The sequence below is a fragment of the Heptranchias perlo genome, chromosome 25, assembly GCF_035084215.1.
Source record: "Heptranchias perlo isolate sHepPer1 chromosome 25, sHepPer1.hap1, whole genome shotgun sequence".
Lineage (NCBI taxonomy): Eukaryota > Metazoa > Chordata > Chondrichthyes > Hexanchiformes > Hexanchidae > Heptranchias > Heptranchias perlo.
The window spans coordinates 8821163-8843417 of record NC_090349.1 but is presented as its reverse complement, the minus strand read 5'-3'; the positions used below and the strand labels follow the sequence as shown (position 1 = coordinate 8843417).

Sequence of the window (22255 nt, the reverse complement as noted above, 5' to 3'; positions counted from 1 at the left end):
GAGTTAGTCTAAAGAGATATCCCTTTGGCAATAACCAGATCGATTAAAATGCAAGAAGGGTGTTTGATGATCCTGTAAGGTGCTCAAAAACAGTCCATGATGCGATGATGCGCAACCATTGCCTGGAATTGGAGAATTACCAGGCAATCTAGATCCACTTCCTGGAAACTTATTTGCTAACCGACAACCTGCTCTCTCAGATCCCCAGTCAACAACCTGCTCCAACCCTCTAATGTACAGTGCTGACCAAAAACGTAGAGCCTTGCCAACACATTTGATGCACATCCATAAAGTATCAATGTATGTGAATGCAAAAGGAAACTAATTCTGATTTTTAATTGCATGTTAATTTTTTAAGAATTCGGAGGTATCTGGGCCTAGTATGAATAATGGAGTGAAAATATAGCTCCTGGGGTGAAAATGTAGCTCGCTTATTCATTTTGAGCTCAGATATGTAGTGTATTCTGGAAGTATAATTACGATATGCAGGTTCTTTTCGTTTTCAGTTACCGAAATAATCGGGACAACAAAGTATTAAAAAAAAGGTTGACTCAGTCTAAAAGTTCCAACCTTTACAAAAGCATTGATGGGAAAGGCCTGGAGAACCCTAGTGAGATGGAAAAAGGTCCCATGACACTGCTGACTGCGTTTTATTCTTTATATAGACTACATAGATCTGGAACTGGGAATTGCTGACAGTGTAGCCACAAGAATAGAAAAACTCATTTGTTCAGTTGTCCTTTATCAGCACACAGCTGCTTCCTTTTATAACTTGTGCAGAGGAATAGTGCTATCTATATACTTATCTGTGGAAGGGAAAAGCTGTTCTGGCTCATTTATAGTGCAGAGTTTTACACTCGCAACAGAAGTGCTAGTACAGCAGACTAAACGCAAAAGCAGGCAGCTGTAAAATGGTGCCCTACACCGCTCACCACTATTTTTCTCTGCCTGATTCCTGAAGATGCCAACTGCTGCTGCAGTTAGTTCCATAGTGGGGGTGTCCTCTAGTTCCTCACCCACATGGCCACTCTTCATATGTGAGTCTTCATGGTGAGTGTTGTTAGGCTGTTGGGGTTGGGGCATACATTACAGCCAAGGCCAGTTCACTCTTCACCTGATGTGCACATATATATGATTTCCAGCAGGAGTCACTGGCTGGTAATCAGGAATAGGATCCTTGGTTGGTTTTCTTTTCTCTTTTATTCCCCTTCCTCCTCCTGATCCATAAAATCCAGAGGCATTGAGGCCAGATACAACTCCTCTACTGCTGACCCTGGCTAAGATCAGATAACTCAGAACCTAGCACCTTCCTGATCTGCATGGTGTAGTTTCACAAAGAGTGGTACATTTCTCAACAGCCATTGCAGGTGGAGAGGTTCTCTTGTAACTGGTTTTAATGTGAGCTTATGAGACGCTTTAACTGAACCAGCGAATATTGTGTGAACTCCATCATTTAGTACAAACCAATGAGTGTGCAAAGCCATGATCATAATTTAAAGTCATGTGCACAGACTCCTTTCTCCAATATTCCTCTAACTGCTTGGCTGCCATTGCCCTCCATAACTGCATTTACTACTAGATTCAAATCAGTGATCAGGCAAATTTAAAAACCTATTTGAATTTCCAAGAGGTCGTTCTTTGGGGACATTGCAACTGAAGTCATTTTACTGTTGTTTCTTATGTTCTCACAAGTGTACCACTCATAGTGATTTGAAAGAGGACATTAGCTTTACAACAATGACTACTTTGTAATGATCTTGTTGGCTGATCAACAACAAAGGCATATTGTGACCACATCAGCCATTCCTAGACTGACATAACTGTGTGTCTGAACTTCAAAATGCAAACCAGTAAATCCCACATTAAAATTAAATTATTAGGTTTGTGATTGTGCAGTACCATGTTTTCTAGTCTTACTGCATTGTGACAAATGAGTTAGCAACTGCTATTTTTGGTTATAAGATTTGCTAGATAAGCCTCTTGATCTAGAGAATGTATTCTTGAGCCTCTGTTCTGATATTAAAGGACTAAGATTTCAGCTAAACAAATTTTGTAGCGTGGGAGAGAGTGATTCAACAACAGTGTAAAGTTTGATGTCTCTTATAGTAGTTTTTCCAGTATAATCTTTTTATTTAGATACTCAGCATTTGATGTATGTGCTGCTTCTCTACTTAGAGGTTGAAAATTTAGTGGATGCTGTGTCGATTGAAATTTTCAAGACTGAGATTGAAAGATTTTTGTTAGGTAAGGGTATCAAGGGATATGGAGATAAGGCGGGCAAATTGAGTTGATGTACAGATCAGCGCTATTCTAATAGAGTGGCGGAATAGGCTTGAGGAGCTGAATGGCCTTCTCCTGTTCCTATGGAACAACATGTGTAATGGTGTGACTTGTACATGAGATTTTACAGCAGCACCTGCTTCCACTTGGGACCCTTGCAGCTGTCAGTGAAAGACTTTCATTCCATCAGCCTAGACTCAAACTCACATCGCTAAGGTACAAAATCATGCTTAATTCATTGAACCAACTCTTGCCCACAAAAACAAGAGAATTTAATTATTCTCACTCCCTACCTCTCAACAAGAGTAGCCTGTGATTAACATTCATTTAAGGTATGAAGCATATCATTTCAGAGAAGGATATTGACAGAGGTAGAACGCTGCATGATTTGGGGTTGTTGTTTTTGCAATGGTGTGATTGAATGTAACCATTAACATATTTGCCCATCCATCAGTCCTCCACAGCTAGAAGTTAATCTCTCACAGCTAGCAAGGTTTTATGAGATTAAAAAAAAATCTCTTGGCATTGAAGTCCCCTCTTTGATATTAACCACATTTACAGTGAGATTTGTCAGGATACCAAAGTAAGGCTAAACCGTTGCCAAAACCTCTTCCACCTCTGCAATATTCTGCCACTGAAATTCTCATCCATGCCTTCATCACCTCAAGGCTTGACTTTTCTAAATGATCTTCTAGCTAGCCCCCTCACATCACTCCTCACAATCTTCAACTCATCCAAAATGCCCAGCCTACAATTCGCCCGCACTAAGTCGAACCTTCCGATCACCCCAAGCCTCAGCATGTTATTTTCAGAATTGTCGAACCTTCCGATCACCCCAAGCCTCAGCATGTTATTTTCAGAATTCTCATCCTTGTTTTTAAATCTTTCCATGGTTTTTCTCCATCCAATCTTTGGATTGCTTCCTTTTTTGTATCCCTGCATGAACCTTCCATCATTTAACACTGGTCTTCTTATCCCCACTTTCTCTGCTCCATCATTAGTGGCCCCTTGTTTAATCACTGCGCTCCTGCATTCTGAAATTTTCTGTGCAGTTCTTTGCCACCTCTCTTCTTCCTTGGTTCCATTCTTACCTATCCAATTGTAGCCACAGCATCTCCAGCAATGGCTTTTCTTCCCACCCTTGCACCATTACCTTAGGAGTCCCCCAAAGATCTATCCTTGGCCCCCACCTATTTCTCATCTACGTGCTGCACCTTGATGCCATCATTGGCAGATATGGGGCCAGCTTCCACATGCACGCTGATTATTCGCAGCTCTACCTCTCCACCACTGCTCTCAACCCATCCACTGCTTCTGTGTTGTCATACTGCTTGTGCAATAACCGGTCTTGGATGAGCCACAATTTCCTCCGGTTAAACGTTGGGAAAACTGAAGGCATCGTCTCCTGACTGATGCAAACTCCACACCCTTGCCACTGATTCCATCACCTTCCATGACCATTGTCTCAAGCTGAACCAAATTGTTTGCAGTCCCAGTATCCTATTCGACAGTGAGCTGTCCCATATCCTTGTTAAAATTGGATAGCCGTGTGGCGAAGGATAAATATTAAAGCCTGGTCTCTGGTTGTTTCCAAGCCTTTATTCACAGAGATTCCCCTTGCACAAAGATCATACCCTAGATAAGCTCGCCTACAAAAAGGATACGAGAGTCCTCAATTGATACTCACCACCTAATACAATTAGCACTCATTGATATAAATCATACAATTAACAATCCTCTCCATCACAAAGACCTTTCACTTCCATAACATCGCCTGCCTCCTCTCCTGTCTCAGCCCATCTGCCGATGAAATCCTCATCCATACCATTGCAACCTCCAGAGTCGACTATTCCAATGCTCTGTTGGCCGGTCTCCCTTCCTCCACCTTCTGTAAACTTTAGCTCATCCCATACATTGCTGCCCATATCCTATCCCGCACCAGGATACTGCTCATCTATCACATCTGCCCTTGCTGACCTGCATTGGTTCCCAGTACTCCTCCAACTTCAATTTAAAATTTGCATTGTGTTTAAATCCCTGTTCCTCCGACTCTAACCTTTTATTCATCCCCCTCTTCCTTTGATCTACCATTGGCGGCCCTGCCTTCAGCCATCTATGTCCCACATGCTGTGGAATTTCTGCGGCTCCCTCGCCTCCTTTTTAAGATCCTCCTTAAAACGCACTTCTTTGACCAAACTTTTGGTTACCCCTTCTAATATCTCCTTTTTTGGCTCAGTGTCCACATGTGTATGATGGCACGCATATGAGCATCTCTGTGACATGCCTTGAGTTGTTTCTAAATTAGAGGGGCTATATAAATGCAAATTTTTGTTGTACATTTTTGAGTCCAAAAGTAAATGTAAATAAATTCTGAATACTTATACTATAACTACAGTGACAGTGCAGGAGAGTTAAAAATAGAACTATAATGACTGATGAGAGGCAAAAGAGCAGCATAAAGCATAAATGAGGAACAGCAAATCTGAGCGGAGGAACCCATTAGCATGTTATATATTTCTAGAAGGCTTGACTTTGTGCACACTCGGGGTATTATTTCAATGAAATTCAAAGTTGAGTTGAAAATGGTGAGGAATGCTTTTAGGCTTTTGTATGATTAAACCCTTACCGGTGAATATTGTACACAATGCGGATTGTTTGTAAGCTTGGTGCCATTGTGTGACCCTTGCTGTGTGCTGCATTTGTTTATTTAGCAATATTGTCCAATGTAGGTTTTGAGAACACAGTGTTAATCTGACCTAACATTTTTTCATCAGTTGGCCCTGAAGTAGTTTATAGTGTTTTTGGTTTGGACATTTGTAAATATGTTCTAAACAATCTTATGACGGTAATCAGCAGCACGGTTGTAAGAGAAGAACAAATCCTCCTTGTGAAGCAATTGGGTGCAGACGTCAGCATTTGAAATCAATGAAACTCTATGTTCTTCATTGCACTCGTGAGTGGGCTTGTTTCTCTTTCTCTTTTCTTCCCCCCTGCCAAAAAAAGTCATTTAATCCAAAGGAAGCACTTGTTTTCCTTTTTTGAGAGGACAGGCATTCCATTTCAAATGGAGTTGGAGTTTACACAACTAATGGTGCAGTAATTGGCACAGGAAGGAGTATTCCAAGTTGTATCTCTGTAATTGATTTATTCAGAGTTTTTTTTTCATTCCTTATGATACTGCCTCGCTACAGATGGACAGTCATTGGCTTTGCATTCATCACAATTAGCACCTGTGTCTCGATGCCAGCTGCACGGCCGTCTGACTTTCCGCATACAAACAGGGCTCTGTTATGTGCCTACGAAGCAGGCTGTGGGCTTGAGTGGTGAAGGATGATGTCAGGCAGCCGGCTAATCGTGCTCATTGTGATTACTTGTCAGGAAACTGGGTCACGGCTAAGAGAGACGGATATTAGGACTACATTGCTTTGGCTGCTGCCCTCTTTGTGCCAAGCTACAGGGAGCCTGGCACATTCTGCATTCTCCAGTATTGTACCATCAGTTCCTAGTACCCAATGACTGACAGAACTGTCAGTAGGCACTTGAGAAACTAAAGGGGCATCTTTGTCTTTTGGTAGCTGCTATATGGCACTTTATAGGAGCTTGAAGGATGAATTCCTAGGCATTGTCTAGACTAAGCTGTGAATACCAATGAATAGTTCCCTTGCTCTCTTTTCATGGACACGCTACTTATTTTTTATTTAAAAAGCAACAAATTTAAAAGTGTAAATTCAAATGTTCCATATAAGCCATTTAAAGTAACTCCATTTTAAGGGAAGCCATTTTGTTAGAAACTTGGCTATCATGCCTCTTGAAGGTGGAGGAGAAATTTGTTCAGCCAGGAAATTTACCTTCAGTAGGTAAGGTAGCTCGGGTATTTTCTGATGTGGAGATGCCGGTGATGGACTGGGGTTGACAATTGTAAACAATTTTACAACACCAAGTTATAGTCCAGCAATTTTATTTTAAATTCACAGGCATCTATTGAATTTGATTCTGGTAGTTGCAGGGAGGACGTAGATTTGCAGAAACTGTACTGAAGTATTAATGGGCAAATCAGATTTCCTGCACCTAAGCATGCTTCAACATCTGTAATTCAGCAAGCAATGGTTTACTTCATCCCTTGTTTATAACAGGGGTGTTTCATGTGGACTTTCATGGATTGATAGAGGACTTTGAGCTCGCCAGCTCTGGCGCCATAAACGTGGGGTATGGCATCATGGCTTGTGACCCTTGTGGTGCTTCTGGAGTTGTAATCTTGTAGCAGAATGACTATCTAGCCACATCTTTCTGACATTATAGAGAATTAAGTTTTGCATGGAATAAGTTTCCATCCCGTTGCTCTGCTTGGTTTCGTAGTGCACTGAACCCTGGACCAGCAAAGAAGGTTATTCTGTGCTCCCAATGGGAAAATCACACTTGAACGGAGCGCGATTTGGAGATGAGACTCCCAACACGTTACCCTGATTTTCCCTGCTAGGATTGCAGAATTAGACCCGATAAGTTTTCTGCAGCCCGCCAAATGGCAGCAATGTAGCAAGTAGAGCTGGAGCACCTTGATGATCATGACTCCTTTTTTCTTTTCTTTACTGGACTTTTTAGCCATTTTCATTGTTTAGCCAGTCAAGCCAAGGAGTTGAATTTTTATAGCTGAACACAGATGAGCTTTTAGATAGAGATGGTTGGCAATGCCAAGGTAAAATTTTCTCAAGAAATATCGATTTAGTGCTTAAAATGATGCACTATTTGTTGACTCGCTGTCCACTTCTATCTGTATGTAATGAGGGGTTAGCTACTCTTAGATGATAGTGTCTTCATCAAAAACATCATTGCATTTGATAGCCAGCAGGTGGCTGAAGATGAGAAATTGAATAGGATCTGGTTCCCTTCCCTGAGTAACTCCTATGTAGGCCTTGAGATATGAAAGATTACGATCCATTATGTTCGCCGCCGCTGAGGAAGTTCACGTCCAATTTGTGTGTGCCAAAGTTTGGCTGCTGAAGTCAGTCAGATGGTAATTTGTGTGCCTCTTTTGGGTCAGCTAGGCTGTATTTATACTACTTTTGTGCCAATGCAATCCTGAGCCCCTCAAGGCGGACTAGGTCATCCCCCACCAGTTGAGTTCCCAAAGAGAGATTTTTAATGAGGTCAGGATGCTACAGTTTACTGAAAACTTTAGAAATGTTGAAGGCAACTGTGCGAGTTTTACGTTGAGCACGGAGAAACCTTTCTATTTCTAGGTCTTGAGATTGAACAGCTATAGACATATTCAATTTGGTCTGAAACCAAATTGGCAACTAGTTGGAAGGTTGTTGTGACTGCGATTATTCAGTAGCTTCTCGTTCGCAATATTTTCCGTAAGTCTCGACAGAATTGGTAACAGGAACATTGGCCTGCAGTCATTGTGATATGTTTTTTTTCTTACAAATGGTTATGTTTGTTGTGCTCCACTCAGATGGGAAAACACTCGAGTACAGGGACAGGTGAAGTATAGGCTCGTAACCCTGACTGCTTCAAGCTGACTAGTGAGCCGGCAAATATACGGCCACAATCGTAAGCTCCAGGATGCAGACTTGCCTATCAAAGAGACTACAAAGAGTCGTGGCCCTGCCCCCACCTTTTCACACCTGATTTGCATCTTCACTTCAGAAATAGCTGTCAGTCAAAGCTATTACTTCGACATCCAGGGTATCTTTTTAATCAAATGGGATGTTTAAATTGAATGGCTTGAACTCTTTTTGAGAAATCTGTTCCAACTACTTTGATCAACTTGGGATTGTGGGAAATTAGCACTTGTGCACTCAGCTACTGGGGATACTGGGCTATTATCACTTAACAGATGTTCGCATATTAAGCTATGCTTTGTCCCACAGAAACAAGCTGCGGATATATATTAATGCCTTTGGCATACCAGACTGTGGTGTATACTCGCTGAAGCTCGAAGAAACTGATAGCTATAACCAAGTTTAAGTCTGTGTGTGCCGTATCCAGCAAGAAAGAATCCAATGAAAATCTGTCACAGAGAAAAATGCTGTCTTGTTGTCACCGCTTGCTTTCAGAGCATCAAACAAAAATAACTGGAGCACTGGTTTGCTTTTCAGAACAACAAAATCCTTCCAGTTAGATTACATTTTAAATCGGAATTGATTATTTTAGTGGATCTCCCAGGGCACTGCTCACGTTGGGTCAGAAACATTACACCATGTAATGCATCATGTATTCTATTGCTAACTCAATGGTCCCTTCAAGACCACAAAATGTAATTGATGTGCTTGCTCAGTTCAATTAGAGGCTAACTAGTCTCAGAAGGTACGCAGGTCAATTAGATGTCAGGCTGGGTCTTTTTTAAATACTTTTTTCCTGAAAGTTTGACTGCTGAAGTCAGTCAGAAGGTAATTTCTGTGCATCTCTCAGGTCAGTTAGACTGTGTTTATACTACTTTTGTGCCAATGCAATCCTGAGCCCCTCGAGGAGGATGAGACCATCTATCAACCAGTTTAAGTTTCAAAAGTATGCATTATGGCCTTTGGGGCCCATTGGTATCAGCAGGTACTCGGGTCAGTTTGGTGGGTTTTTTTTGGAGTGATTATTGACACTGCCACCAGGCTGATGAGGTGAATGCACGTGACGTTGCTTAAGCCTGGTCTACGTGTTAGTGCTGTGTTGTGTTGAAGCGCTGTACATTGTTGAGTTCTGCACTTAGCCATGTAGAGAACTTCGATGCACTACTGTCAGTCTAGAGCCTTGTCACTGAACGCAGCGTTGGTAAGTGCCGGGGTTACGGTTAACATCCCACAGAATTGTAATGGAAGACCCCCAGAGTTGGGCCCCTTGTACAGTCCCACTCGGTGGTGTTGACTTCATCAAATTACACAATCCAGGCAAAATGTTGGGTGATTATTGTCCTCCCACTTCCTGGCAGTGCAACTGGAAATCTTGTTAATTACACCGGGTGCTGTCACAAAACGCAGGCTTTTTTACATATGCTTGTGACAGAAATTTGTGACCAGAAAGGCCGCGGCAGAGAGAGAAATTGGAGGATCAACAACAACAACAACAACAACAACTTGCATTTATATAGCGTCTTTAACATAGTAAAACGTCCCAAATCACTATCAAACAAAATTTGACACCGAGCCACATAAGGAGATGTCAGGACAGATGAAGAGGTAGGTTTTAAGGAGTGCCTTAAAGAAGGAAAGAGAGAGAGGTTTAGGGAGGAATTCCAGAGCTTAGGGCCTAGGCAGCTGAAGGCATAGCCGCCATTGGTGGAGAGAAGAAAATAGGGGATGCGCAAAAGACCAGAATTCCAGGAGCGCAGAGATACATACGAATAATGACGGTCAGGAAAAGTGCCTCTGGTCCATCCAACCTATCCCACACAATTGTGATACCTTGCATATCACAATATATACACTCCCCACCCCACCCAAAACCACATGATCTCCTGGGAGAGGCAAAAAAACAGATACAAACCCAGGCCAATTTGGGGGGATAAAATCTGGGAATTTCCTCTCTGACCCCTTTGGCGATCGAAACTAGTCCAGGAGATCACTCTGGCATAATAATATGATGATAGATAATTCTATGCATTACATCACCCACCAGAAACAGGTCCCGCTCTCGCTTGAAGGAATTCAGCGTCCACTTTCTCTGGGAAAAGAACCACCTCCTGACATCTAACCTAGATCTGGCCTTATACAACTTAAAATTGTGATCCCTGGTCCTCCCTAACCTATTTAATTGCAGCAAACTGTCAACTCGAACACAATCTATTCCCTTCATCATTTTATAAACCTCGGTCAGATCATCTCATCGTTTACGCTCCTCTGAAGTGTAGAGTCCCAGCTCTTTTACCCTATCTTGATAACGAAGATGCTTTAAACTGGGAATTAGTCTAGTGGCCCTCCTCTGCACCCTTTCCAAAGCCTCAATGTCACCCATCCTCCAACTGAGGCCTGACCAAGTTCTTGTACAAGGACAAAATAATATGGTTTGTCTATAAATGCACCCCAACAACCTATCCGCTCTAGCTATCGCTTCACGGCATTGCTCATGAACCTTTAGACACCTGCTTTAATACTTTTCCCTGAAGGATGTTTATATGTTGAGCAATTGCTCTGCCCATATGCATAACACGGCACTTTTCCAAATTAAACATTATTTGCCAGTCACGAGCCCAATTCCCCAACACATCAAGATCTGTCTGAAGCAATCGAGCATCGTCTACAGTTTTAACACACTCTCAGATCTTACCTGCAAATTTGTAGATCGTGCTCCCAACAGCTACATCTAGGTCGTTAATAAAAATAGTAAAGTGTGCCGATCCCTGCAGGACACCACTGGTGACCGGTCTTCAAACGGATCCATTAATCCATCTATAACTACTTTCTGCCTATGGCCTTCCAGCCAGTTCTCAATCCAGCTCACTATAACCATTAAAAGCAGAGGCTTTCATCTTGTAAGAAGTCTCTTGTGCGGTACCTTGTCAAAAGCTTTTTGGAAGTCTTAAGTAGACAATGTCTACTGGGCTTCCCTCATCCACCATCTTGTTGACTTCTTCAAAAAAAATGTAATCAAATTTGTAAGACATGACCTTTTTTTTGAAGCCATGTTGGGTGTCCCTAATATGTACCTCTCTATCCAAGTAATCATATATTACATCCCTAATGATTCCCTCAAGCATCTTTGCTATTACTCATATCACATTAATGGGCCTATAGTTACCCGGGTCCGTCTCCTTTTTTAAAGATGGGGACTACATGAGCTTCCTTCCAGTCTATGGGAACCATCCCAAAGTGCAGTGAGCTATTAAAAATACGACATGTTCGTCTATGATATTGATAGTTTTATTATTAATATCATTAAATTCTAACAGTCGAGCATCGTCTTCAAGAGTGAAGACCGAAGCAAAGTACTCATTTAATATTTTCGCCATATCCCTTGAGTCCCTCGTACCCTGACCTTGAGCATCCTTCAATGACCCAATACAGTCTTTGACAGTTCTCTGACTCTTCACGGAACTGAAAAAACTTTTCCCATTAGTTCTACAATTGCCCACCATCTTCTTTTCCATTATCCTTTTAGCTGATCTAATAGCAACCTTTGTTTTCTTTAGCTGTTCTTTGTACTTAACTCTGTTTAGTTGAGTATTAGATGCCTTTAGATTGTAGAAACATTTTTGTTTACATCTTATTTGTCTTTGTATATGACCAGTCAGCCCCTGTGGCTTTTTTTTACCACTCTCCCTTCTTTTAACTTTGAGTATATATTTGTTTTCCACATTTTTTAATCTTGTTCTTAAAAACTTTCCATTTGTATTCTACATCGGTCTCATCACCACCCAGCAGGGTTAGCCGTTCCAAATCATCTGCCATTTTAGTGAAGTTTGCCCTTCTGAAATCTGAGATAAGAACATAAGAAGTAGGAGCGGGAGTAGGCCATACAGCCCCTTGAGCCTGTTCCGCCATTCAATAAGATCATGGCTGATCTTCTCCACTTTGCTGCCCTATCCCAATATTCCTTGATTCCCTTAGTGTCCAAAAATCTATCAATCTCAATCTTGAATATACTCAACAAGTGAGCATCCACAGCCCTCTGGGGTAGAGAATTCCAAAGATTCACAAACCTTTGAGTGAAGAAAACCTCAGACATTGCCTATTTAACAAGCAACTTTTCTTGAGTCCTGCCCTGGAGTGTGAGAATAGTGCTGGAAGAACCTCCCCATGTATGGGAATAGCATTCATGTCTTGGATGGACTTGGCATGTGCTCATTCCTAACCTTGGTCATGCTGATTGGACACAGGGAGGTAACGATCAGAGGAGGGGTTATCTCCATTTCCCTTCAGAACGGCATTGACCGAGCCCAGGAAGCCCTATCAGCTGTACATGGCATGAGAGATGAGGTTGGAAAGATAAATTGCCTTTCAATTGTGAGTCAGAGTACATCACCAGTACATTTTGCAAAATTAATATGTGCCAGGTGTTCATTCTTTATATTAAAATAATGATGAGCTGACAGTTCTGGGAATATTTTAGCTTACCGAAAATGATTTACAAATCCAGTCTCTTTAATACTTCAGCGATAGAGCCTAGACCTTAATCCGTGCTATGAAAAGATTATAGTGAGGCCCAAATCAGGAGTAAACTTAATCTAATCAAACTTTAAATTAATACGATCTGCTCCATTTCTAGAAAACATCTTAATATCTCTGATGTTGAATGGAACAATTCACCCCCCCCCCCCCCCCACCCCCGGGTTTTATATTGGAGTCCAGCAGTTGGAGATTAAATAATTTCTGAGTACTTTGTATGAAAATTTTGAGCTCCAAACGTGGATGCAGCTTCAAAATGAAATATCATTAAATGTAATGGGACCTTTAATTACAGCCTGATAATTCCTGCTCTTCACTCTGCGTGGTACTAACAGTGTTGTAAGTTTCAGGTCATAAGTGGAGTCATGCCTACTACTATGGAATCTTATTACAGGAAGATTTCTTGCATTATCCTCAAATGCAAGCTGTTACTGAGTCAGCAATGTTTATATACTAGATGTGCTCCTTACAGCAAAAAAAAGGGACAGTTGCTTGTATTCTAGACTAGTATAGTTCTGCTCCCACCTATGCAACCTTGAATATGTGATCTTAAAGTTGGACAGTAGATGCACCAAATTGCATTGATTTGCAGCAGAATTTGAGCATACAACCTAGGTTGAGACTAGGGTTGCCAGGAGATTAATCTTTAATACCTGGAGACTCCAGGACAATCCTGGAAGTTGGCAACCCTAGTTGAGACTATGGTGTAGTGCTGAGGGAATGCTGCATTGTTGGAGGTGCTAACTTTTAGATGACACATTAAAAGCAGCATTCCCTATTCAGATGCACTTTAAAATATTCCATGGCTCTGTTCACAGAAGATCAGGGAGTTCTCTCACTGTCCTTGCCAACATTCCTCCCTCAATCAGTACCACCAAAAATACTGATTAACTAGTCGTTCAACTCCTGGATGTTTGTGGGACATTACTATTGCAGAATGGCAGCCCCCTTTCCTACATAGCAACTGTCACTGCACTCCCAGACATAATTTATTTTATGTGAAGCCTTTTAAAATGTTTCAACAATCAGATGAGACACTGTTTCAAAGCAAGTATTTATTTCATGTGTAATCTTGCAGTAGGTGCCTTGTATATCAGCAAATTGCATGGGCCAGATCCCGTACACCTTAAAGCTTCTGTTACATTGTGGTATTTCTCCAGTACATTTTTCTGGTATGTAGTGATGGGGTTGATTTAGTCTCTGAAGTGACTTTTTTTTTTGCTGCCAGGGATCAAGTGATATTCTTGTGGGGCTGCCTGCAAATCCAGGGCACAAGGAAAAATTCTGCATGTGACGAGTTCCTATTCTCAGCTTTGCAATTATGGAAGAGTTGAGCTGGGTCAGGTTTTGCTCTCTCGATTTCTCTCGGCCCTTGTGAGAAAGTAACTGCTTGGGTTACTCTTGGTCCTCTTTGGTAGTTGGATGCGGAGCCTGAGAGCAGATTGGCTGCTGCTGCTGCCTGGGGGTGGTTCATTACACATGAAGGTCTTAAGATCAGAGAGGGGAAAGGAGGGACTACCAAGTAACTCAAATTGTTTTTTCGCCTCTTCTTTTGATTTTCTCCTTTTCTTTCCTTAAGGCACTAACCCTTGCTGGGGAATGGCTCCACGGCACCTGTATCTTGTCCAAGTGACCACTCTTCATGTGTGAGCTCATTCAGTGAGTGTTAGGATCCGGCTTTGGCTATGATACCTATTCTCACCCTAAGTCCATGTATCAGGTCTCAGTTGATAGTAATGACATGGGGGAACATTGGCTGATTTTTTTTTTCTTTCCTCTCCAGCTCAGATACAGAGGTCAATTGTAATACTACTGCTGCCACCCTGATTAAGATCAGCTAACTTAGCATAGATGTAACAAAATAAAACTTGGAATTTCCTTTGTGTTACACCTAGGCCATCAAGGGAATCAAATATCGTAATATCTTAGTTATCAGGTGTGACTCAGTGATAGCACTCTTGCCTCTGAGTTAGAAGGTCCTAGGTTCAAGTCACACTCCAGAGACTTGAGCACATAATCCAGGCTGACACTTCAGTGCTGCACTGTCGGAGGTAATGTCTTTCGGATGAGATGTTAAATCAAGGACTCATCTGTTCTCTTGGTTGGACATGGAGGATCCCGTGGCATTATTCAAAGAACAGGGGAGTTCTCCTGGTGTCCTGGCCAATATTTATCCCTCAACCAACATCACCAAAACAGATTATCTGGTCATTTATCTCATTCCTGTCTGTGGGACCTTGCTGTATGCAAATTCGCTGCCACAATTCCCTGCCTTACAACAGTGACTACACTTCATTGCCTGCAAAGCATTTTGGGATGTCCTGAAAGATGCTATATAAATGCAAGTCCCTTCTTCGTTTTCTTTTTCTCTAAAAAAAAACTTGTGTCTGTCTTCTGTGTTGTCACCGTTGAGCCCTTAATCAGTTTATTTCCTCACTGGTTAAGTGTTACAGTCTCTGTCTTTCTCATTTCTAATGAGGTATTTTCTACTTTTGTTGTTCACAAACAATATGACACAAAACCTTTCTCCCCAATTTCAATTTTCTACAGAAAACTACTCACTCATCCCAGCAAAATTCCAATTTACTTTGGAACATTTGTGGAAGCCCCTCTCCTGCACCATTTTAAACTACCTTTTTTCTGTTTTAAGTAATTATTTTATTGCATGTTAATCTCAATGCCAAAATGTTGATGAGGAAATATAAATTCATCATACCTGGATTCCCCTGCATTAAAATATGGGCACCATCAGAGCATAAGAACATAAGAAATAGGAACAGGAATAGGCTATACGGCCCCTCTAACCTGCTCCGTCATTCAATAAGATTATGGCTGATCTTTGACCTCAACTCCACTTTCCTGCCTGATCGCCATATTCCTTGATTCCCCTAGAGTCCAAAAATCTATCGATCTCAGCCTTGAATATACTCAACGACTGAGCATCCACAGTCCCCTGGGGTAGAGAATTCTGAAGATTCACAACACTCTGAGTGAAGAAATTCCTCCTCATCTCAGTCCTAAATGGCTGACCCCTTGTTCTATACTCTCCAGCCAGGGGAAACAGCCTCTTAGCATCTACCCTGTCAAGCCCTCTCAGAATCTTATGTTACAATGAGATCACATCTCATTCTTCTGAACTCCAGAGGGTATAGGTCCATTCTATTCAATCTCTCCTCATAGGACAGCCCTCTAATCCCAGGAATCGTTGCACCGCCTCTAAGGCGAGTATATCCTTCTTTAGGTAAATGAATCAAAACTGTACATACTACACCAGGTGAGGTCTCATCAAAGCCCTGTACAATTGCAGCAAGATTTCCTTACTCTTGTACTCCAACTTCCTTGCAATAAAGACCAACATACCATTTGCCTTCCTAATTGCTTGCTGTACTTTCATGTTAACTTTCTGTGTTTCTTGTACAAGGACACCCAAATCTCTCTGATAACCAACATTTAATAGTTTCTCACCATTTAAAAAATATTCTGTTCTTCTGTTCTTCCGACCAAAGTGAATAACCTCACATTTCCCCACATTATACTCCATCTGCCACCTTCTTACCCACTCACTTAACCTGTCTATATCCCTTTGCAGCCCTCCTCACAGTGCAGATGAGAAAGAACAGCTTCACAGCAGAAGAAGGGGCTGTTGCTTGGGCACAGTATGGCAGCAATCATGTGGTGCGGTGTCTTCCAAACTTTTCTTTGTGAAGAACCCCCAGCAAATATTGACACACTTTTGCATTAACTTCCAAAAGACAGTGCCAACTCTCCAAAGGAAAACAGTGTTGTTATTGCTGAGAGTGTTTGCTTATTAGTATACAGCAACAAAAATAACATGCCAGAAAGTGCCCAAATATATAAAAATCGAATTCTGGAGACACTTTGCATGAGGCACAGACATCTGATGTCCTCGCAGATCTCCCTAAGGTCCACGCCCCTGTTTGAAAACCAATAACGTAGACACTATCCGGATTCTCTGTTTCATAAGTTGGGCAAGCATGGTCTCTATACCACCTGTAATGTTATGCTCTCCAAGCAGTTTATGGCCCACCATTGCAAGCATATGCAGGCCACGGTGGAGGAGGTGGGGGGGGAACTGAAGTGTTGGCCTCATTACCTGATGGAGGGGATGGGCGTCAGACCACCAGATCAATCACCGATTCTTTGGAGATGCCTGCGGTGGTCAGCACGGCATGTCCGTGGAAGAGGAGTGGCAGAATATGCCAGTCCACTCAGCGCCATTATCTGTGCAGCCGAACAACATTTTTATGGGGCTGATTGTAGATGAACAGCTGTTGGAAAAGAAACAGGCTGGTGGAAATGGGATAAATTGAAGCTGTTCAAATATTTTGAGAGTATCACCAAGATCACCAAACAAAAAATTGTTCAGTTCACGCAGCATGTTGGGTTGATATGTGCAACACTGGGTAACACTGGTAAGAAAGCATTTATTGCCGATTCCTAGTTGCCCTGAGAGTATTGAGAGTGAACAACATAGCTGCTTGTGGGAGTCATGTGTAGGCCAGACCAGGTTCCCAGCCCTGAAAGAAATTAATGACCCTGTTGGTTTTTCACAATTTGCAAGCTTTATAATTTTTTGGTGTCAGCTGACAAATTGCTAGATTTATTGAATTCACTTTCCCAACTTGCCATGGTGGGATTTGAACTCATGAACTGTGGTATGCTAGTCCAGTACCATAACCAATACCACAGCAACCTGTTAGGAAATGAATAGAGGGGGAGACGAGAGATAGGGCGGGAAAGTGGCATTGAGGTAGACGATCAGCCATGATCTCATTGAATGACGGAGCAGGCTCGAGGGGCCGGTATGATCTACTCCTCCTATTTCTTATGTTCTTATGACCCTGATGAGAAGGGAAGATGGAGACACAGTCATCCTGTTGAAGTGGCTGTGGCAAGCCAAAAGTCTGGGAGTAGGAAAGCCAGTTGCTGTCTGGGCTTAGAGAACCTACAATAGAAAACAGCAAAACCACAAGAGAGGTTTATTAGTGTTTTTAAAGTATTTCAAAAATGTTTGCTAACTTTATTTGTAAAACTTTTTTTTCTGTTCCAGAAATTGGATGTTAAATCACTCATCAAGCTGACCTATCATAAAAACAGTGAAGGTATGTACTTGCTGATTGTCTCTGTCTCTGTCACAGTACTGTATTCTATGTTGAGTATTTTTCTGTAGAAATCTTCTGAACTGGTTTAGAAAACTTCAGGTTTATTTTCTAATAATAGGCAACAGATCATGTTGATCCAGAAAGGATCTTGTTGGGTAGAACTCTGTCATGTCCTTCACCTAAGTGGAGATGTCAAAAGTGTTTGTGACGATATGTGAAAAAAGTTTGAATGGAATTTATTTTAAACGTAGCTCACTGAGGACTCCGGGCAAAGCGTTCAGTGAAACGTGGCAACTGCCTCAATGGTAGATAATGTGCAGTGTTGGGGGAGAAACAGAAGCAATAATGGTCGCTAACAGGCACAGCCTGGTCATATGGTGCTTTTTACTGATACAAAAACCCTGCAGTAGAAATCTGACTCATTTGTATTAGTAGAGTAGGGTATCTGCTCAAACTTACGTTCTTCTGTTCCCACAAGGAGGGAGCATTACAGAATGAGCCTCACCAGGCTCCTCCTGCCTGAAAGCTGCTTGTGGCATAGGCAGAGGCCTGTCCTCTTGTTCAAGGAATTGTGTATGGGATAAATTGGGGTGGCTGAATGATTTGTATGCGTTTAAAACTTGGGCGATGTTATTCCATTTCTCCAAATGAAGTCCGCTCCAGCAAAAACGTAGATGATTCTATAATTCTTTATGGCTTAATCAGTTATTTGTGAATACAGCACTTAGACTTTGTCTGAATTTAATGTGTAACATTTCAAATTGAGCAAATAATGCACGTGAGAGGCCTCTATTTTTCTGATGCACGGAAATCTTTGAAGTGATGCTCCTGTCTTGTGTTAAATAGGCACTCTACTTGATAACTTGCAGGTTGAATGAAAGTATATACAATGAAAAGAAGAATAATAGGAACTGGCTAATCTTCCAAAGTGATTTCTGAGCTTCTGCAAATAGAAGTGGGTCTGGCTAATTCCTATTTAAAATTGTCTGCTTGTATCACAGCAAAACAGAAACAAGAAAGAAGGTTTTAAAGCACAAGAACCCCTTATCTCTCTCTATCCGGCTTACAAACTGTTGCCGATGCCTAGAAATTGAAGAGGTTGGTCCAGTGCCAGCTCACAGTGACGTCTATGCTGGCTGAGCCCAGTGCTGTTAGTGTCTATCCTTTATTGTTGTTTTCTGAGGCCCTATTAACTTACACTGTTGCTAAGTAAACAAAGTAATAGTTTAAATTCAGTAAATGGCGTCAGAATGGCTTTATCACCGAATCGATTTCCTGTTCCCTCACTGAATATAAAACAAAGTGTATACTGTAAGCATGCTGTCAGAAGACTGCAGCAGGCCCTTTTATTTCAGGTTGAAAAAATATCTTCAGTTTTCCAGTTTCTATTGTTCTGGTGAATTCTGGTCTAGATAGACTTATTCAAACACTAGGCTAAAAATATTCACCAAGCACAATAACCCACTTTCTGCACAATGACTTCAGAGCAGAATTTAAGCATCTAGCATCCCATTCAATTCAGTAGCCACATTGAGCTGATGCAATAGCATACATAACAATAAACATAAAAGGTAAAGTTAAGTGCATGTTTATTCTAATGTAAATTGAGATATCTCTGCACTTATGCATTGCCCGTGGTGTTAGACTGCATTTCCAGATAAGCCACAATTTCTTCCAGTTAAACATCAGTAAGTCCGAAGCATCATCTTTGGCCCCCGCTACGAGCTCCATACCCATTTCCCTCCCGAGTCACTGTCTCAAGCTGAAGCAGACTGTTTGTAACCGTGGCATCCTATTTGCTGCTTAGCTGATTTTCCACCCGGTATTCTCTCCATAACAAAAACTGCCTACTTCCACCTCTGTGACATTGCCTGTCTCCCCCATGCCTCAACTCATTTGCTAAAACCCTCATCCATGCCTTTGTCATCTCCAGACTCGACCATTCCAGTGCTCTCTTGGCTGGCCTCTCAGTCCCCACCCTCTGTAAACATCAGTTCATCCACAACCCTGCTGTCGGTATCCTATCACACACCAAGTTCCACCCATCCATCATCCTGTCCTTGCTGACGTACATTGGCTCTTGATCTCCCAATGCCTCAAATTTAAATATCAAATCCTTGCGTTTAAATCCCTTTATGGTCTCGCCCCTCCCTATCTGGGTCTTCAGCCGCCTAGGCCCACCCTCTGAAATTCCTTCCCTAAACCTCCGTACCTCTCCACCTCCCTCTACTGCTTAAAACCCTTCTTTTCGTCCAATCTTTTGGTCATCTCTCCTAACATTTCCATTGGGGTTAGCATCCGTTTTTCTTACACCCCTGTGAAGCGCCATGGGACTTTTTTTCTACGTTAAAGACACTATATAAATGCAAGTTGTTGTTCTTCTTTTGCTTTTAGTCTACTGAAGGTAATCTGGGAGGAGCCATCTTGTGTGAATTTCAGTTGTTGCATTCAAGGGAGTTCTGTATAAAGTGTTTGCTTCCAGGGTGCCTCAAACTGGCAAACTAAAATGACCTAAAAGCATTAAATACAGTTTAATGAGGGCAAATAAGAGACGTAGGTCAATACAACATTGGTTTACATTAGAGGTTAAGAAACTCTTTCTTCTTCAATAGGTTAATGATTTTTAAATCAAGTGCAGTGAATGCTGCTTGCAGAGATATATCCTGTTGTTGTACAAGGCAAAATATGTACTCGCATATTCTTGTGCACACAATTTCTGGGTTTTCAGTACCCAATTGCCCATCCTCCACTCCTGCCGACCATTCCGCCCAATGCACTCGCAAACCTGAGTGTAACTGGTGCATAGCTGGCCTAGTCACATAAACCTCTCTCATGTCTTGCTCAACTCGGCCTCATCCATCCTCATCTCTAACAATTGTGAGAATCTAATAGATTTCTTTGTCACCAAAATTCAGACCACCTGCATAGCTGCCACTGCTGCTTCCTTCTTTCCCTTCGCCCTGAAAGCCAACCCCCACCTGTCAGACACCCTCTGGCCTTGAGCCCTTTCTCTCCACTTTCTTCCCCATCTCCCCTTCTACCCTCTCCAAATTCTTGAGACTTACCACCTGTTCCCTCCACCCCACCCTCTTCCTACTGAACACCTGATCACCTACTTCTCTTCCTTCCCCTCATGCTCTAGCTAACGTTGTCAACAGTTCCCTGTCCTCGGCACTGCCCACCTCCCTTTCAAAATTACTATTATAGCCCCCACCTCAAAAACCCACCTTTAGTCCTCTGTCACTGACTACCATCCCAACCTCCAACCTTCCTTTCTTATCGCCTTTCAATATGTTGTCACCTTCCAGTTCCATGCCCATCTTTCCCACAACTTCCTGTTTGAATCTTTCTACTCCAGCCTGTGTCCTCCCGCAGCACCAAAATGGCCCTTACCAAAGTCACGAATGACATTCCCTGTGTCCATGGTGCTTTCTCTCTTCTCATCCTTCTTGACCTTTGCAGAGTTCAACACGGTTGACTACACCTTCCCTTTCCAACACTGCTCCTCCGTTCAGCTCCATGGGGCTGCCCTTTCATAGTTCCACTCTTACCCATCTGAATGTAGCCAGACCATCTCCAGCAATGCTTTCTCTTTGCATCCCTATACTGTCACGGCTGGCGTTCTCCAGGATCAATCCTTGGCCCCCTCCTCTTCTTCATTTACTTGCTTCCCCTTGATAACATCATCCGCAGACATGGGGTCAGCTTCCACATGTACGCTGCTGGCACCCAATTTTACCTTTCCTACATCTCTCTTAACCCCTAGATAACATTTGTTGTTAGGCTGCCTGTCCAATATCCAGTCCTGGATGAGTCTTAACTTCTTCCAGTTCATCACTGGGAAGACTGAAGCCATCATCTTTGGCTCTTGCCACAAACGTCACTTGCTTGCCACTGATTCCAAACCACTCAATGACTGAGGATGCACAGCCCTCTGAGTGAAGAAATACCTCCTCATCTCAGTCTTAAATGGCCAACCCCTTATCCTGTGACTATGCCCTCTAGTTCTAGACTCTCCAGCTAGGGGAAACAACCTGTCAGCCTCTATCCTGTCAAGCCCCCTCAGAATCTTAAATGTTTCAATGAAATCACCTCTGATTCTTCTAAACTCCAGAGAGGATAGGCCCATTCTACTCGACCTCTCCTCATAGGACAACCCTCTCATCCCAGGAATTAATCTAGTGAACCTTCGTTGCACTGCCTCTAAGGCAAGTATATCCTTCTTTAGATAAGGAGACCAAAACTGTATGCAGTATTCCAGATGAGGTCTCACCAAAGCCCTGTACAATTGTAGTAAGACCTCCTTACTCATATACTCCAACTCCCTTGCAATAAAGGCCAACATGCCATTTGCCTTCCTAATTGCTTGCTGTGCCTACATGCTAATTTTTTGTGTTTCTTACCAGGACACCCAAGTCTCTCTGGACACCAACATTTAATAGTTTCTCACCATTTTAAAAAATATTCTGTTTTTTTATTCTTCCTACCAAAGCGTATAACCTGACATTTCCCCACATTTTACTCCATCTGCCACCTTCTTGCCCACTCATTTAACCTGTCTATATCCCTTTGCAGACTCTTTGTGTCCTCCTCACAGCGTACTTTCCCACCTAGCTTTGTATCGTCAGCAAACTTGGATACACTACACTCGGTATGTTCATCCAAGTCATTAATATAGATTGTAAATAGCTGCGGCCTAAGCACCAATCCTTGCGGTACCCCACTAGTTACAACCTGCTAATCAGAAAATGACCCGTTTAT

The 22255-nt window shown here is 42.2% G+C and overlaps 1 protein-coding gene across 1 annotated transcript in view; it reads left to right on the top strand.

The window, feature by feature from the left end:
* The window catches only part of ppil2 (peptidylprolyl isomerase (cyclophilin)-like 2), a 296148-nt gene that overhangs the window by 32839 nt on the left and 241054 nt on the right, over positions 1-22255 (top strand). The window contains exon 6 of the mRNA XM_068005535.1: positions 17443-17494. Coding sequence (XP_067861636.1) covers positions 17443-17494 — 52 coding nt within the window. The remainder of the gene's footprint in view (positions 1-17442; positions 17495-22255) is intronic.